We start from the raw sequence: 19717 nt of genomic DNA, 5'->3' as shown, positions 1-19717 counted from the left end.
GAAGGAAAGATCTTATGAGCAGAGTCATCAGGTAGGGCACCATCTAGCAGTAAGAGCAAGACAGAGATTAGAGAAATACACAATCCTACTCTTGGGGTGGTTACCGATACTAATAAAATCAGAGAGGCATTTCAAGTGTTTTATCAAAACCTGAACACAGAGGCAAATCGGGTATGTCCTGAACGAATTAAGGGGTTTCTGGAAGCAGTACCCTTAAGCAAACTATCCCTAGAAGAACGTGAAACCCTAGAAGAAGAGCTAACAATGGATGAGATATTGCTAGCTATCACTAGCCTTCCCCACAGCAAAACGGCTGGTATGGACGCAATCCCCTCAGAGTTTTACAAAACCTTTGTCCCCCAGCTGAAAGATCAGATGGTCCCACTTTTTAATCATATATTCAATGGATCTATACCTCCTGATTCATGGTCGGTGGCAAAAATAGCTGTCTTACTTGAAGAAGGATAAACGTTATGCCGAGCTTGGCTCTTAAAGGCCAATCAAGCTAATAAACAGTGATTCAAAGGTTTAATCCAAGCTACTGGCAGCTCAATTAGCCCAGGTCGTAAAAAAATTGGTGATTCAGCAACAACATGGTTTCATCACTGGTAGGGACACCACCTACCATATTCGTCTCTGACGCTGCGGAAGTGACAGCAACCCCTATGGCTCTGATTTTGTTAGATGCCGATAAAGCATTCAATAGGGTCTGCTGGCAGTTCCTTTGGCAGGCAATGTATGCAAGGTGACTTTGGACCAGGTTTTGTGAGTGGAATTAAGGCCTTATATCACAACACTACGGCTAGGGTTTGTATTTCGGGTAGAATGACAGGAGCAATGACGATTACTCGGGGAACCCGACAGGGGTGCACTTGCTCCCCACTCCTGTTTGCATTGTACATTGATCCTTTTTTAAGGAAAATAGGGCAAAGTACTATTATTCAACCAATAATTATGCATGGCCATGAGACCAAGTTCCTGGCTTATGCCGATGACGTGGCAGTTCTAACACCTAATCCGGAAATTGCTAGTAAGGCAATAGATTCAGAAGCCGCTATATTTGGAGATATGTCGCTAAACAAAGAAAAGACACAGATTGTTATTAACGAAAAGATTGTATTAGCGGATAACGGAGTGGTGGAGAAAGCACTATATCTGGGTGTTTATATCTCCTCAAACGTTGAATCTATCATTAATAATAATCTAGATCCCTTGGTAGATGGAACTAAGAAAGGTTCGGCAAGATTAAATAATTTGTACCTTACTATGATAGGCCGCTGCAATCTGATAAAGATGATTTATTTCCTGAAAAACCTTGTACTTTTCTAGAGCAATCCCATTAGAATTCCCAGGCGAATCGTTTAAAATCTTTGATGTGATATTTACTAGATTTTTATGGGCGTATTCTAAGCCAAGGAGAGCGCTGAGGTATCTTTCACTTCCTAGAGAAAGGGGGGCACTCCCATACCCCTAGATTGTACTACTGGGTTTCACTATTGCAATATGGCTGAGTCCTACTGAGGGAACCCCCACAAGTGGCAGTGCCCAATACTATGCCTTCCATCTACGAGTTACGGCTTGGGGAAGAGGCTTGGGGGCGTTTGCTAAGACAAGTCGAATATAGCTACTATAAAAAAAGGTACATTCAAGTGTCTTTTGGGCACGGCAAAGTCCTGGGTTGCAATACGGAAGATTCTGGGCCTGGGGAGACTGAATTTTCATACCCTGATTTTAAATAATGAAAACCTACCTGGAATCTTCAATGACGGCTATATGTATGTATGGTTTGGGGCAGGTATAGATAAACTGGGTATCTTTCTCTCCCCGGCGGGTCTTGTCTCGTTTGACGAGTTAAAAACAAAATTCAGTATGAATAACAAAGAGTTTTTTAAGTACCTGCAAGTAAGATTACCTTCAGCGGAAAGCGGGGGCCTGAGAGGCTTTGGTCAGAATGTCCTGGTGGGTCAGCTAATAGCAGAGGTCACAATCCGTATTGGGTCAATCTATCAGATGTTGAATGGTGAAATGAAAGATGACCTCGACAAACAGTGCATGAAATGGCAGGATAAGCTGTCGGTGAATGAAAAAGAATTTGCAAAAGCCCTCAACTTATCCCAAACAGTGTTGCTGTTGGCCAATCTGCAAGTACAGTTTTTTAAAACTTGCTTTATGCTTCATTATACTCCAGCAAGAATTTCCAAGTGGGGCTCGGGGCAGGGTACTAAGTGCCCGCGTTGTTCCATGTTTAGTGCTGACATTGTGCATATGTTTGCAACATGTTCTTCTTTGAGCCAGTTAAAGAATGAAATCCAGAACTTTTTTCGCACCAAGCTAGATATTAAGGTTGCATTGAGTCCAAAGGTGATCTTGCTTGGAGTTGCAGTCGCTATGACAATCGTTAGACTGGTATTAGCTACAGCATGGCTAGATCCACAACCCCCACAGTTCCGACATTGGCTTGCCCGCCTATTAGCCATTTCCAGTCTAGAGAAAGCAATCTATGCCAGAAACGGTGTTAAAAAAAAGAAAAAAGAACTGCTAATATGGGCGCCCTTATCTAGATTAGAAATTTGAGGGGGTTTGAAATAATAGGAGGGATTGCCCTGGCACCTTGCACTTTATACATCAGACTTAGGTCCATTTTTCGTATGCCTCAAGGTACAGCGCATTTGAACCGCATTATTGTGACGGAGCGCTAGGGTAAGGGCGCGTGCAAAGTTGGGAGTACTGTTAATATTCATTAATGTTAGCCTTGCAATTATATTTATTTTTGCACACTTGCACTTTGAAGAATAGTCTGCTGTTTACATCTTGTGCCGTACTACTTCCGGTTTTTACTCCAATCAATCATTATTTATGTCAGTCCCGTCATTATATTTACTCCGCAAATTGCACTTTAAATAATGGTTTGTTGTTGATAATTGTACTTTGTTACAGCTGATTTCACTCTGCTTTCTTTCCAATTGATGTCTTAAAATTAATGTGTACGGTTCGATGGTATAACCGGGGGGCGGGGAGAGGGGTAGGTGGGCAGTTTTATTTTGGAGGGGGGGTATTGTTATAAAAAGGCAAAAATGCACAATAAAGATTATTTTTAAAAAATCAATTCTGAAATAGAATTAACAGGACACAGTGGTAAGGGAATGGTGTATGACTATTCCTCCAGTGGACAACATCTGTGGCCGCCTGTCTCTACCAGGAATGTTGCGCCTCATGATTATAGTGTCGGCATAAGAGTCACTGGAGATGCTGTAGGTGCCTCATGATTGTAGTGTTGGGATAAGAGTCACTGGAGATGCTGTAGGTGCCTCATGATTGTAGTGTTGGGATAAGAGGCAATGGAGATGCTGCAGGTGCCTCATGACTGTAGTGTTGGGATAAGGGTCAATGGAGATGCTGCAGGTGCCTCATGATTGTAGTGTTGGGATAAGAGTCACTGGAGATGCTATAGGTGCCTCATGATTGTGGTGTTGGGATAAGAGTCACTGGAGATGCTGTAGGTGCCTCATGATTGTAGTGTTGGGATAAGAGTCACTGGAGATGCTGTAGGTGCCTCATGATTGTAGTGTTGGGTAAGAGTCACTGGAGATGCTGTAGGTGCCTCATGATTGTAGTGTTGGGATAAGAGTCACTGGAGATGCTGTAGGTGCCTCATGATTGTAGTGTTGGGATAAGAGTCACTGGAGATGCTGTAGGTGCCTCATGATTGTAGTGTTGGGATAAGAGTCACTGTAGATGCAGTAGGTGCCTCATGATTGCAGTGTTGGGTAAGAGTCACTGGAGATGCTGTAGGAGCCTCATGATTGTAGTGTTGGGTAACAGTCACTGGAGATGCTGTAGGTGCCTCATGATTGTAGTGTTGGGTAAGAGTCACTGGAGATGCTGTAGGTGCCTCATGATTGTAGTGTTGGGATAAGTGTCACTGGAGATGCTGTAGGAGCCCCATGATTGTAGTGTTGGGATAAGAGTCACTGGCGATGTTGTAGGTGCCTCATGATTGTAGTGTTGGGATAAGAGTTACTGGAGATGCTGTAGGTGCCTCATGATTGTAGTGTTGGGTAAGAGTCACTGGAGATGCTGTAGGTGCCTCATGATTGTAGTGTTGGGATAAGAGTCACTGGAGATGCTGTAGGTGCCTCATGATTGTAGTGTTGGGATAAGAGTCACTGGAGATGCTGTAGGTGCCTCATGATTGTAGTGTTGGGATAAGAGTCACTGGAGATGCTGTAGGTGCCTCATGATTGTAGTGTTGGGATAAGAGTCACTGTAGATGCAGTAGGTGCCTCATGATTGCAGTGTTGGGTAAGAGTCACTGGAGATGCTGTAGGAGCCTCATGATTGTAGTGTTGGGTAACAGTCACTGGAGATGCTGTAGGTGCCTCATGATTGTAGTGTTGGGTAAGAGTCACTGGAGATGCTGTAGGTGCCTCATGATTGTAGTGTTGGGATAAGTGTCACTGGAGATGCTGTAGGAGCCCCATGATTGTAGTGTTGGGATAAGAGTCACTGGCGATGTTGTAGGTGCCTCATGATTGTAGTGTTGGGATAAGAGTTACTGGAGATGCTGTAGGTGCCTCATGATTGTAGTGTTGGGTAAGAGTCACTGGAGATGCTGTAGGTGCCTCATGATTGTAGTGTTGGGATAAGAGTCACTGGAGATGCTGTAGGTGCCTCATGATTGTAGTGTTGGGATAAGTGTCACTGGATATGCTGTAGGAGCCTCATGATTGTAGTGTTGGGATAAGAGTCACTGGAGATGCTGTAGGTGCCTCATGATTGTAGTGTTGGGATAAGTGTCACTGGAGATGCTGTAGGAGCCCCATGATTGTAGTGTTGGGATAAGAGTCACTGGCGATGTTGTAGGTGCCTCATGATTGTAGTGTTGGGATAAGAGTTACTGGAGATGCTGTAGGTGCCTCATGATTGTAGTGTTGGGATAAGAGTCACTGGAGATGCTGTAGGTGCCTCATGATTGTAGTGTTGGGATAAGAGTCACTGGAGATGCTGCAGGTGCCTCATGATTGTAGTGTTGGGATATGGGTCAATGGAGATGCTGTAGGTGCCTCATGATTGTAGTGTTGGGATAAGTGTCACTGGAGATGCTGTAGGAGCCTCGTGATTGTAGTGTTGGGATAAGAGTCACTGGAGATGCTGCAGGTGCCTCATGATTGTAGTGTTGGGATAAGAGTCACTGGAGATGCTGTAGGTGCCTCATGATTGTAGTGTTGGATAAGAGTCACTGGAGATGATGTAGATGCCTCATGCTTGTAGTGTTGGGTAAGAGTCACTGTAGATGCTGTAGGTGCCTCATGATTGTAGTGTTGGATAAGAGTCACTGGAGAGGATGTAGATGCCTCATGATTGTAGCATTGGATAAGAGTCACTGGAGATGATGTAGATGCCTCATGATTGTAGTGTTGGGTAAGAGTCACTGGAGATGCTGTGGGTGCCTCATGATTGTAGTGTTGGGATAAGAGTCACTGGAGATGCTGTAGGTGCCTCATGATTGTAGTGTTGGGAAAAGTGTCACTGCAGATGCTGTAGGTGCCTCATGATTGTAGTGTTGGGATAAGAGTCACTGGAGATGCTGTAGGTGCCTAATGATTGTAGTGTTGGGATAAGAGTCACTGGAGATGATGTAGGTGCCTCATGATTGTAGTGTTGGATAAGAGTCACTGGAGATGCTGTAGGTGCCTCATGATTGTAGTGTTGGGATAAGAGTCACTGGAGATGCTGTAGGTGCCTCATGATTGTAGTGTTGGGATAAGTGTCACTGGAGATGCTGTAGGAGCCTCATGATTGTAGTGTTGGGATAAGAGTCACTGGAGATGCTGTAGGTGCCTCATGATTGTAGTGTTGGGATAAGTGTCACTGGAGATGCTGTAGGAGCCCCATGATTGTAGTGTTGGGATAAGAGTCACTGGCGATGTTGTAGGTGCCTCATGATTGTAGTGTTGGGATAAGAGTTACTGGAGATGCTGTAGGTGCCTCATGATTGTAGTGTTGGGATAAGAGTCACTGGAGATGCTGTAGGTGCCTCATGATTGTAGTGTTGGGATAAGAATCACTGGAGATGCTGTAGGTGCCTCATGATTGTAATGTTGGGATAAGAGTCACTGGAGATGCTGTAGGTGCCTCATGATTGTAGTGTTGGGATAAGAGTCACTGGAGATGCTGCAGGTGCCTCATGATTGTAGTGTTGGGATATGGGTCAATGGAGATGCTGTAGGTGCCTCATGATTGTAGTGTTGGGATAAGTGTCACTGGAGATGCTGTAGGAGCCTCGTGATTGTAGTGTTGGGATAAGAGTCACTGGAGATGCTGCAGGTGCCTCATGATTGTAGTGTTGGGATAAGAGTCACTGGAGATGCTGTAAGTGCCTCATGATTGTAGTGTTGGATAAGAGTCACTGGAGATGATGTAGATGCCTCATGCTTGTAGTGTTGGGTAAGAGTCACTGTAGATGCTGTAGGTGCCTCATGATTGTAGTGTTGGATAAGAGTCACTGGAGATGATGTAGATGCCTCATGATTGTAGCATTGGATAAGAGTCACTGGAGATGATGTAGATGCCTCATGATTGTAGTGTTGGGTAAGAGTCACTGGAGATGCTGTAGGTGCCTCATGATTGTAGTGTTGGGATAAGAGTCACTGGAGATGCTGTAGGTGCCTCATGATTGTAGTGTTGGGAAAAGTGTCACTGCAGATGCTGTAGGTGCCTCATGATTGTAGTGTTGGGATAAGAGTCACTGGAGATGCTGTAGGTGCCTAATGATTGTAGTGTTGGGATAAGAGTCACTGGAGATGATGTAGGTGCCTCATGATTGTAGTGTTGGATAAGAGTCACTGGAGATGCTGTAGGTGCCTCATGATTGTAGTGTTGGGATAAGAGTCACTGGAGATGCTGTAGGTGCCTCATGATTGTAGTGTTGGGATAAGAGTCACTGGTGATGCTGTAGGTGCCTCATGATTGTAGTGTTGGGATAAGAGTCACTGGAGATGCTGTAGGTGCCTCATGATTGTAGTGTTGGGATAAGAGTCACTGGAAATGCTGTAAATGCCTCATGATTGTAGTGTTGGGATAAGAGGCACCGGAGATGCTGTAGGTGCCTCATGATTGTAATGGTGGGATAAGAGTCACTGGAGATGCTGTAGGTGCCTCATGACTGTAGTGTTGAGATAAGAGTCACTGGAGATGCTGTAGGTGCCTCATGCTTGTAGTGTTGGATAAGAGTCACTGGAGATGATGTAGATGCCTCATGCTTGTAGTGTTGGGTAAGAGTCACTGTAGATGCTGTAGGTGCCTCATGATTGTAGTGTTGGATAAGAGTCACTGGAGATGATGTAGATGCCTCATGATTGTAGCATTGGATAAGAGTCACTGGAGATGATGTAGATGCCTCATGATTGTAGTGTTGGGTAAGAGTCACTGGAGATGCTGTAAGTGCCTCATGATTGTAGTGTTGGATAAGAGTCACTGGAGATGATGTAGATGCCTCATGCTTGTAGTGTTGGGTAAGAGTCACTGTAGATGCTGTAGGTGCCTCATGATTGTAGTGTTGGATAAGAGTCACTGGAGATGATGTAGATGCCTCATGATTGTAGCATTGGATAAGAGTCACTGGAGATGATGTAGATGCCTCATGATTGTAGTGTTGGGTAAGAGTCACTGGAGATGCTGTAGGTGCCTCATGATTGTAGTGTTGGGATAAGAGTCACTGGAGATGCTGTAGGTGCCTCATGATTGTAGTGTTGGGAAAAGTGTCACTGCAGATGCTGTAGGTGCCTCATGATTGTAGTGTTGGGATAAGAGTCACTGGAGATGCTGTAGGTGCCTAATGATTGTAGTGTTGGGATAAGAGTCACTGGAGATGATGTAGGTGCCTCATGATTGTAGTGTTGGATAAGAGTCACTGGAGATGCTGTAGGTGCCTCATGATTGTAGTGTTGGGATAAGAGTCACTGGAGATGCTGTAGGTGCCTCATGATTGTAGTGTTGGGATAAGAGTCACTGGTGATGCTGTAGGTGCCTCATGATTGTAGTGTTGGGATAAGAGTCACTGGAGATGCTGTAGGTGCCTCATGATTGTAGTGTTGGGATAAGAGTCACTGGAAATGCTGTAAATGCCTCATGATTGTAGTGTTGGGATAAGAGGCACCGGAGATGCTGTAGGTGCCTCATGATTGTAATGGTGGGATAAGAGTCACTGGAGATGCTGTAGGTGCCTCATGACTGTAGTGTTGAGATAAGAGTCACTGGAGATGCTGTAGGTGCCTCATGCTTGTAGTGTTGGATAAGAGTCACTGGAGATGATGTAGATGCCTCATGCTTGTAGTGTTGGGTAAGAGTCACTGTAGATGCTGTAGGTGCCTCATGATTGTAGTGTTGGATAAGAGTCACTGGAGATGATGTAGATGCCTCATGATTGTAGCATTGGATAAGAGTCACTGGAGATGATGTAGATGCCTCATGATTGTAGTGTTGGGTAAGAGTCACTGGAGATGCTGTAGGTGCCTCATGATTGTAGTGTTGGGATAAGAGTCACTGGAGATGCTGTAGGTGCCTCATGATTGTAGTGTTGGGAAAAGTGTCACTGCAGATGCTGTAGGTGCCTCATGATTGTAGTGTTGGGATAAGAGTCACTGGAGATGCTGTAGGTGCCTAATGATTGTAGTGTTGGGATAAGAGTCACTGGAGATGATGTAGGTGCCTCATGATTGTAGTGTTGGATAAGAGTCACTGGAGATGCTGTAGGTGCCTCATGATTGTAGTGTTGGGATAAGAGTCACTGGAGATGCTGTAGGTGCCTCATGATTGTAGTGTTGGGATAAGAGTCACTGGTGATGCTGTAGGTGCCTCATGATTGTAGTGTTGGGATAAGAGTCACTGGAGATGCTGTAGGTGCCTCATGATTGTAGTGTTGGGATAAGAGTCACTGGAAATGCTGTAAATGCCTCATGATTGTAGTGTTGGGATAAGAGGCACCGGAGATGCTGTAGGTGCCTCATGATTGTAATGGTGGGATAAGAGTCACTGGAGATGCTGTAGGTGCCTCATGACTGTAGTGTTGAGATAAGAGTCACTGGAGATGCTGTAGGTGCCTAATGAATGTAGTGTTGGGATAAAAGTCACTGGAGATGATGTAGATGCCTCATGATTGTAGTGTTGGGATAAGAGTCACTGGAGATGATGTAGATGCCTCATGATTGTAGTTTTGGGATAAGTGTCACTGGAGATGATGTAGATGCCTCATGATTGTAGTGTTGGGATAAGAGTCACTGGAGATGCTGTAGGTGCCTCATGATTGTAGTGTTGAGATAAGAGTCACTGGAGATGCTGTAGGTGCCTCATGATTGTAGTGTTGGGATAAGAGTTACTGGAGATGATGTAGGTGCCTCATGATTGTAGTGTTGGGATAAGAGTCACTGGAGATGCTGTAGGTGCCTCATGATTGTAGTGTCGGGATAAGAGTCACTGGAGATGCTGTAGGTGCCTAATGATTGTAGTGTCGGGATAAGAGTCACTGGAGATGATGTAGGTGCCTCATGATTGTAGTGTCGGGATAAGAGTCACTGGAGATGATGTAGGTGCCTCATGATTGTAGTGTTGGGATAAGTGTCACTGGAGATGCTGTAGGTGCCTCATGATTGTAGTGTTGGGATAAGAGTCACTGGAGATGCTGGTGGTGCCTCATGATTGTAGTGTTGGGATAAGAGTCACTGGAGATGCTGCAGGTCCCTCATGATTGTAGTGTTGGGATAAGAGTCACTGGAGATGCTGCAGGTGCCTCATGATTGTAGTGTTGGGATATGAGTCACTGAAGATGCTGTAGGTGCCTCATGATTGTAGTGTTGGGATAAGAGGCACTGGAGATGCTGTAGGTGCCTCATGATTGTAGTGTTGGGATAAGAGGCACTGGAGATGCTGTAGGTGCCTCATGATTGTAGTGTTGGGATAAGAGTCACTGGAGATGCTGTAGGTGCCTCATGATTGTAGTGTTGGGATAAGAGTCACTGGAGATGCTGTAGGAGCCTCATGATTGTAGTGTTGGGATAAGAGTCACTGGAGATGCTGTAGGTGCCTCATGATTGTAGTGTTGGATAAGAGTCACTGGAGATGCTGTAGGTGCCTCATGATTGTAGTGTTGGGTAAGAGTCACTGGAGATGCTGTAGGTGCCTCATGATTGTAGTGCTGGGATAAGAGTCACTGGAGATGTTGTAGGTGCCTCATGATTGTAGTGTTGGGATAAGTGTCACTGGAGATGCTGTAGGTGCCTCATGATTGTAGTGTTGAGATAAGTGGCACTGGAGATGCTGTAGGTGCCTAATGATTGTAGTGTTGGGATAAGAGTCACTGGAGATGATGTAGATGCCTCATGATTGTAGTGTCGGGATAAGAGTCACTGGAGATGCTGTAGGTGCCTAATGATTGTAGTGTCGGGATAAGAGTCACTGGAGATGATGTAGGTGCCTCATGATTGTAGTGTTGGGATAAGAGTCACTGGAGATTCTGTAGGTGCCTCATGATTGTAGTGTTGGATAAGAGTCACTGGAGATGCTGTAGGTGCCTCATGATTGTAGTGTTGGGTAAGAGTCACTGGAGATGCTGTAGGTGCCTCATGATTGTAGTGTTGGGATAAGAGTCACTGGAGATGCTGTAGGTGCCTCATGATTGTAGTGTTGGGTAAGAGTCACTGGAGATGCGGTAGGTGCCTCATGATTGTAGTGTTGGGTAAGAGTCACTGGAGATGCTGTAGGTGCCTCATGATTGTAGTGTTGGGATAAGAGTCACTGGAGATGCTGTAGGTGCCTCATGATTGTAGTGTTGGGATAAGAGTCACTAGAGATGCTGCAGGTGCCTCAGGATTGTAGTGTTGGGATAAGAGTCACTGGAGATGCTGCAGGTGCCTCATGATTGTAGTGTTGGGATATGGGTCAATGGAGATGCTGTAGGTGCCTAATGATTGTAGTGTTGGGATAAGAGTCACTGGAGATGATGTAGGTGCCTCATGATTGTAGTGTTGGATAAGAGTCACTGGAGATGCTGTAGGTGCCTCATGATTGTAGTGTTGGGATAAGAGTCACTGGAGATGCTGTAGGTGCCTCATGATTGTAGTGTTGGGATAAGAGTCACTGGTGATGCTGTAGGTGCCTCATGATTGTAGTGTTGGGATAAGAGTCACTGGAGATGCTGTAGGTGCCTCATGATTGTAGTGTTGGGATAAGAGTCACTGGAGATGCTGTAAATGCCTCATGATTGTAGTGTTGGGATAAGAGGCACCGGAGATGCTGTAGGTGCCTCATGATTGTAATGGTGGGATAAGAGTCACTGGAGATGCTGTAGGTGCCTCATGACTGTAGTGTTGAGATAAGAGTCACTGGAGATGCTGTAGGTGCCTAATGAATGTAGTGTTGGGATAAAAGTCACTGGAGATGATGTAGATGCCTCATGATTGTAGTGTTGGGATAAGAGTCACTGGAGATGATGTAGATGCCTCATGATTGTAGTGTTGGGATAAGTGTCACTGGAGATGATGTAGATGCCTCATGATTGTAGTGTTGGGATAAGAGTCACTGGAGATGCTGTAGGTGCCTCATGATTGTAGTGTTGAGATAAGAGTCACTGGAGATGCTGTAGGTGCCTCATGATTGTAGTGTTGGGATAAGAGTCACTGGAGATGATGTAGGTGCCTCATGATTGTAGTGTTGGGATAAGAGTCACTGGAGATGCTGTAGGTGCCTCATGATTGTAGTGTCGGGATAAGAGTCACTGGAGATGCTGTAGGTGCCTAATGATTGTAGTGTCGGGATAAGAGTCACTGGAGATGATGTAGGTGCCTCATGATTGTAGTGTCGGGATAATAGTCACTGGAGATGATGTAGGTGCCTCATGATTGTAGTGTTGGGATAAGTGTCACTGGAGATGCTGTAGGTGCCTCATGATTGTAGTGTTGGGATAAGAGTCACTGGAGATGCTGGTGGTGCCTAATGAATGTAGTGTTGGGATAAAAGTCACTGAAGATGCTGTTGGTGCCTCATGATTGTAGTGTTGGGATAAGAGGCACTGGAGATGCTGTAGGTGCCTCATGATTGTAGTGTTGGGATAAGAGGCACTGGAGATGCTGTAGGTGCCTCATGATTGTAGTGTTGGGATAAGAGTCACTGCAGATACTGTAGGAGCCTCATGATTGTAGTGTTGGGTTAAGAGTCACTGGAGATGCTGTAGGTGCCTCATGATTGTAGTGTTGGATAAGAGTCACTGGAGATGCTGTAGGTGCCTCATGATTGTAGTGTTAGGTAAGAGTCACTGGAGATGCTGTAGGTGCCTCATGATTGTAGTGCTGGGATAAGTGTCACTGGAGATGCTGTAGGTGCCTCATGATTGTAGTGTCGGGATAAGAGTCACTGGAGATGCTGTAGGTGCCTAATGATTGTAGTGTCGGGATAAGAGTCACTGGAGATGATGTAGGTGCCTCATGATTGTAGTGTTGGGATAAGAGTCACTGGAGATTCTTTAGGTGCCTCATGATTGTAGTGTTGGATAAGAGTCACTGGAGATGCTGTAGGTGCCTCATGATTGTAGTGTTGGGTAAGAGTCACTGGAGATGCTGTAGGTGCCTCATGATTGTAGTGTTGGGATAAGAGTCACTGGAGATGCTGCAGGTGCCTCATGATTGTAGTGTTGGGTAAGAGTCACTGGAGATGCGGTAGGAGCCTCATGATTGTAGTGTTGGGATAAGAGGCACTGGAGATGCTGTAGGTGCCTCATGATTGTAGTGTTGGGATAAGAGTCACTGGAGATGCTGCAGGTGCCTCATGATTGTAGTGTTGGGATAAGAGTCACTGGAGATGCTGTAGGTGCCTCATGATTGTAGTGTTGGGATAAGAGTCACTGGAGATGCTGCAGGTGCCTCATGATTGTAGTGTTGGGTAAGAGTCACTGGAGATGCGGTAGGAGCCTCATGATTGTAGTGTTGGGATAAGAGGCACTGGAGATGCTGTAGGTGCCTCATGATTGTAGTGTTGGGATAAGAGTCACTGCAGATACTGTAGGAGCCTCATGATTGTAGTGTTGGGTTAAGAGTCACTGGAGATGCTGTAGGTGCCTCATGATTGTAGTGTTGGATAAGAGTCACTGGAGATGCTGTAGGTGCCTCATGATTGTAGTGTTAGGTAAGAGTCACTGGAGATGCTGTAGGTGCCTCATGATTGTAGTGCTGGGATAAGTGTCACTGGAGATGCTGTAGGTGCCTCATGATTGTAGTGTCGGGATAAGAGTCACTGGAGATGCTGTAGGTGCCTAATGATTGTAGTGTCGGGATAAGAGTCACTGGAGATGATGTAGGTGCCTCATGATTGTAGTGTTGGGATAAGAGTCACTGGAGATTCTTTAGGTGCCTCATGATTGTAGTGTTGGATAAGAGTCACTGGAGATGCTGTAGGTGCCTCATGATTGTAGTGTTGGGTAAGAGTCACTGGAGATGCTGTAGGTGCCTCATGATTGTAGTGTTGGGATAAGAGTCACTGGAGATGCTGTAGGTGCCTCATGATTGTAGTGTTGGGTAAGAGTCACTGGAGATGCGGTAGGTGCCTCATGATTGTAGTGTTGGGTAAGAGTCACTGGAGATGCTGTAGGTGCCTCATGATTGTAGTGTTGGGATAAGAGTCACTGGAGATGCTGTAGGTGCCTCATGATTGTAGTGTTGGGATAAGAGTCAGTAGAGATGCTGTAGGAGCCTCATGATTGTAGTGTTGGGATAAGAGTCACTGGAGATGCTGCAGGTGCCTCATGATTGTAGTATTGGGATAAGAGTCACTGGAGATGCTGTAGGAGCCTCATGATTGTAGTGTTGGGATAAGAGTCACTGGAGATGCTGCAGGTGCCTCGTGATTGTAGTGTTGGGATAAGAGTCACTGGAGATGCTGTAGGTGCCTCATGATTGTAGTGTTGGGATAAGTGTCACTGGAGATTCTGTAGGTGCCTCATGATTGTAGTGTTGGGATAAGTGTCACTGGAGATGCTGTAGGTGCCTCATGATTGTAGTGTTGAGATAAGTGTCACTGGAGATGCTGTAGGTGCCTCATGATTGTAGTGTTGGGATAAGAGTCACTGGAGATGATGTAGATGCCTCATGATTGTAGTGTTGGATAAGAGTCACTGGAGATGCTGTAGGTGCCTCATGATTGTAGTGTTGGGATAAGAGTCACTGGAGATGATGTAGATGCCTCATGATTGTAGTGTTGGATAAGTGTCACTGGAGATGCTGTAGGTGCCTCATGATTGTAGTGTTGGGATAAGAGTCACTGGAGATGATGTAGATGCCTCATGATTGTAGTGTTGGATAAGAGTCACTGGAGATGCTGTAGGTGCCTCATGATTGTAGTGTTGGGATAAGAGTCACTGGAGATGCTGTAGGTGCCTCATGATTGTAGTGTTGGGATAAGAGTCACTGGAGATGCTGCAGGTGCCTCATGATTGTAGTGTTGGGTAAGAGTCACTGGAGATGCTGCAGGTGCCTCATGATTGTAGTGTTGGGATAAGAGTCACTGGAGATGCTGCAGGTGCTTCATGATTGTAGTGTTGGGATAAGAGTCACTGGAGATGATGTAGATGCCTCATGATTGTAGTGTTAGGATAAGAGTCACTGGAGATGCTGTAGGTGCCTCATGATTGTAGTGTTGGGTAAGAGTCACTGGAGATGCTGCAGGTGCCTCATGATTGTAGTGTTGGGATAAGTGTCACTGGAGATGCTGCAGGTGCCTCATGATTGTAGTGTTGGGATAAGAGTCACTGGAGATGCTGCAGGTGCTTCATGATTGTAGTGTTGGGATAAGAGTCACTGGAGATGCTGTAGGTGCCTCATGATTGTAGTGTTGAGATAAGGGTCAATGGAGATGCTGTAGGTGCCTCATGATTGTAGTGTTGGGATAAGAGTCACTGGAGATGCTGCAGATGCCTCATGATTGTAGTGTTGGGATGAGGGTCAATGGAGATGCTGTGGGTGCCCATTCCTTACTTACCTGTTTTTCCAGATATGCTGCAAAGCACTCATCCATGATTCGGTTCATCAGGTCCTCAATGATGTCACAGACATTTTCGTCCGCATCCTCCCGCTCGACCAGGGAGTTCCAGTCGGACTCTGTCAGGCGACCAGGCACAATGTCCGCTGAGACCGGTGGGGCCTGCATCAGGACGGGCGGTCCCCGAGACTTATCCAGCCGAGACTTCGAGAACGCGGCTCGAGACATTGTCTGCCGGAAACAAAGAGATTATTTCATTTTATGTATAATGATTTCCCACTTCCATCCCCTACAATACACAATGCCTCAGCACAAGTATATGGCAAAGAAATAGGTTCCATGTTTATACTTTGTGTAAGCTAAACAACAAAGGGGAGAGTGAGAAGAGAGAAGGCTCACTCACCTTCCCAACATAATATTGAAAACCAAAGTGGAGCCAGCACTGCTACCAAATATCTTGAGGGTGTCCGTCACACTGAGTCACACTGAGTGGCATTGATATCTTGGTTGAAACATGTCGACCTCTTTATAGGATGTAAGAGGTCACACATCCACCACTGATTCCAAGCTTGTCTAAGGGGACCATTATTAAAAATACATCATGTGAGGCAGTTTTAATTCACCCTTTCATCTCTTCTGAAGGAAAAGAATCGCTGCCAATTTAAACACCGCTCCACTATAATCAGGCGTTGAAGCCCATCCGTGATGCACTAGGTGTCCGGTGTGGGACCCCACTGAAGAAGCATGCCACCAACTAGGCTGGTGGGAGAGGGGTCTTTTAAGTAAAGCTAGAGGTGTGTTTCTCACACTCACTGTGAGGGACGCCTGTAAGATACTTGTCAGCCATGCTCGCTCTGCCTGGTTTTTGTATATTTTGTGTAAAGAAGTGGATAATTCCAACCATCTACACAGTTGTTCTTTAGATCTGGCCAGTAGCTGCTTAAGATGCTTGCCAGAGCTCATGGGATTACAAATAAAAGAATAAGAGAGGGTTTTTCAGTGCTTACTAAAGTCATTACTCATTTCCCTTTGTGTTTGCAGAGGGGGCTAAAAAAGTCATCTCTTTCTACCATTGCACCATGCTTCTTTCCTGACTGAAATGCTGACACCATTGGTATCTGTGACGTACCACATCTGCCACCACAGAAGAGAAGCTGTCACTACAACTGTGACTACAGACTCATGGCAGCAGCAGTGACCACAGCAACAACCACAGATGCCACCATGGCAGGGACGATAAAAAGAACAACATCTGCCAACACAGCAGGGATACCAGCATTAACCACTGATGCACCCACAGCAGGAAACAAGTAAGTGACCACAGGTAACGCAGTGGCAGAGATAACAGGGCAACAACAACTGTCATCGAGGCAGAAACAAGAGTAGTGATCACATATGGAACCACATTAGAGAGCACAGCACCAACAACAATTGCTACCATAGCCGGGATCACAGCATCAAATGCGACAACCTTAGCAACAACAGCCACCATCACATCAGCATCAACAACTGTAAGCAGGCACTAAAAGAACAGAAAGCACAGCTGTGACCACAGCAGCTTCCACCACAACATCAACAACAGCCACAATAACCTCAACCTCAACCTCAACAAGAACCGCCTGAGGAGCCACAACAGCTGTGACCACAGGCACCACTACCACAGCAACGACAACTGCAACGACAGCTGCAAGCACAGCAGGGATACCAGTGATGATGTCTGCTGCCACTAGTGGTGTAATCACAGCAGGCAGCACAATAGTAACTACAGCTGCCCTCATCACACGGACTGCAGCAGCAACCAGAGCAACGACTGCAGCTCGGCAGGCAACAACTGCAACGACAGCTGCAAGCACAGCAGGTATTCCAGCAGTGATGTCTGCTGCCACTAGAGGTGTAATCACAGCAGGCAGCACTATAGTAACTACAGCTGCCCTCATCACACAGACTGCAGCAGCAACCAGAGCAACGACTGCAGCTCGGCAGGCAACAACTGCAACGATAGCTGCAAGCACAGCAGGTATTCCAGCAGTGATGTCTGCTGCCACTAGAGGTGTAATCACAGCAGGCAGCACTATAGTAACTCCAGCTGCCCTCATCACACAGACTGCAGCAGCAACCAGAGCAACGACTGCAGCTCGGCAGGCAACAACTGCAACGACAGCTGCAAGCACAGCAAGGATGCCAGCAGTGATGACTGCTGCCACTAGAGGTGTAATCACAGCAGGCAACACAATAGTAACTACAGCTGCCCTCACGACATGGACTGCAGCAGCAATCAGAGCAACGACTGCAGCTCGGCAGGCAACAACTGCAACAGCTACAAGCACAGCAGGTATTCCAGCAGTGATGTCTGCTGCCACTAGAGGTGTAATCACAGCAGGCAGCACAATAGTAACTACAGCTGCCCTCATCACAGGGACTCCAGCAGCAACCAGAGCAACGACTGCAGCTCGGCAGACAACAACTGCAACAGCTACAAGCACAGCAGGTATTCCAGCAGTGATGTCTGCTGCCACTAGAGGTGTAATCACAGCAGGCAGCACAATAGTAACTACAGCTGCCCTCACGACATGGACTGCAGCAGCAATCAGAGCAACGACTGCAGCTCGGCAGGCAACAACTGCAACGACAGCTGCAAGCACAGCAGGTATTCCAGCAGTGATGTCTGCTGCCACTAGAGGTGTAATCACAGCAGGCAACACAATAGTAACTACAGCTGCCCTCACGACATGGACTGCAGCAGCAATCAGAGCAACGACTGCAGCTCGGCAGGCAACAACTGCAACAGATACAAGCACAGCAGGTATTCCAGCAGTGATGTCTGCTGCCACTAGAGGTGTAATCACAGCAGGCAGCACAATAGTAACTACAGCTGCCCTCATCACAGGGACTCCAGCAGCAACCAGAGCAACGACTGCAGCTCGGCAGACAACAACTGCAACAGCTACAAGCACAGCAGGTATTCCAGCAGTGATGTCTGCTGCCACTAGAGGTGTAATCACAGCAGGCAGCACAATAGTAACTACAGCTGCCCTCACGACATGGACTGCAGCAGCAATCAGAGCAACAACTGCAGCTCGGCAGGCAACAACTGCAACAGCTACAAGCACAGCAGGTATTCCAGCAGTGATGTCTGATGCCACTAGAGGTGTAATCACAGCAGGCAACACAATAGTAACTACAGCTGCCCTCACAACAGGGGACTGCAGCATCACCCAGAGCAAGGACTGCAGCTCGGCAGGTATTTCAGCAGCCTAAACAACTGCAACCACGGCATGGACAAATGCAAAAAGAAGTATTGATGGACAGAAGGCATCACTTATTGATTTGCCTTTTGCCACCCACCCCCTCTCGCTACACAACAGATTCATGCCCTTATCTGGTTTGGATAGCCAGGACTGACTATCTTCTCCCTGACCAGAATTAGATTTAGTAGAGCTAGTCCCCTCTCTAATTGTATCCCCGTCTTGTGAACTCGACACCCGAGCCACTCTTAACGTTGAACCCACTCTCAAAATACTGAGTTGGAATGTGGCAGGTCTCGCGTCTAAAATGAATTTGCCTGACTGGTTGGAGTTAATTCACAAACAAGATATTGTAATGTTCCAAGAGACCTGGCCAACTCAAGAGCTGTTTTTAGAGGGGTTTGAATGCTTTAATACTGTATCCCCCATTCCAGACTCTGGAAGACCAGCTGGAGGCCTCTCAATTTGGATTAAAATTAGGGCAGGGGGCCGTGCCAGGGCGCTCACCACCAATAACGACAAATTTCAAGCCCTGGTCTACAAACGGGGAATTTCGTTTTATTTAATTAATTTTTATAATAATGCTTTTAAGAATGTTCCCAATATGAACTATATTGATCTGTTTAACTTTATCTCTAATATTTAGATATCTAACCGCAGCATTAAACCTGAGGGCATTTGCCTAGGGGGTGATTTTAATGTCAAGCTCCCGAGGGGCATCCACTCTGCTATCTATCCTATGAACATGGCACCATTATGTCATAGGGGGGCCCAATTACTAGACCTCATAAGTATTAACAACTTTACAAACGTAATGGAGCTCGCAGAAGTGTCGACTAGAGCGGGCCATATTGAACCCACCTATAGAGGCAGGGGCTCGACTTCCACTATTGATTATATTTTTACTACTGCCCCTTTAGGGAATTGTGTATTAAAAGCTGAGGTGATTCCCACACTACAGGGGGATCACAATCCTGTCAATCTAACCCTGAGTTCTATGTCTAGACCAATCTATGATATAGAGTGTGGTGCTAGGGACTTGTCCCCCTCTACTGACAATCTCATATTGGTCTGGCGAGGAATAGACAACAAAGCCATATTTGGCAGGATGGTAAGAACTCACCCTGAATTGATCGATACTTGTTTGTCGTTTAAGGAACATAACCCGGAGGTAGTCGTCACCTTCTCACAGCTTTGTGCAGGAGTTAAAACCTTGTTGTCTAGGCCTAATAAGAAAGCCCACCTGGACCGAGGTTGGTTCAATGTTGATTGCTCCTCAGCTAATAGAACCCTGCACAGGGCACTTGTTAACAAACCCAGAGATAGTTCCCTTAGTAAATCACTCAGATTATGTTATAAAAGAGCTATAGCAACTAGAAAGGAGGCAATCATAAGAGAGCATTGGGACAATCTTGCACGGGCTACCGCGTTAAAAAATGGTAAGGATTTTT

General features: G+C 46.1%; 1 protein-coding gene across 1 annotated transcript in view; it reads right to left on the bottom strand.

Moving 5' to 3' along the window:
- The window catches only part of C2_2H2orf81 (chromosome 2_2 C2orf81 homolog), a 163949-nt gene that overhangs the window by 83886 nt on the left and 60346 nt on the right, over positions 1 to 19717 (bottom strand). Inside the window, exon 2 of the mRNA XM_085642948.1 lies at positions 15022 to 15252. Coding sequence (XP_085499074.1) covers positions 15022 to 15252 — 231 coding nt within the window. The remainder of the gene's footprint in view (positions 1 to 15021; positions 15253 to 19717) is intronic.

Source organism: Triturus cristatus, chromosome 2_2, assembly GCF_964204655.1.
Source record: "Triturus cristatus chromosome 2_2, aTriCri1.1, whole genome shotgun sequence".
Taxonomy (NCBI): Eukaryota; Metazoa; Chordata; class Amphibia; order Caudata; family Salamandridae; genus Triturus; species Triturus cristatus.
This window is presented reverse-complemented; position numbering and strand designations above follow the sequence as displayed.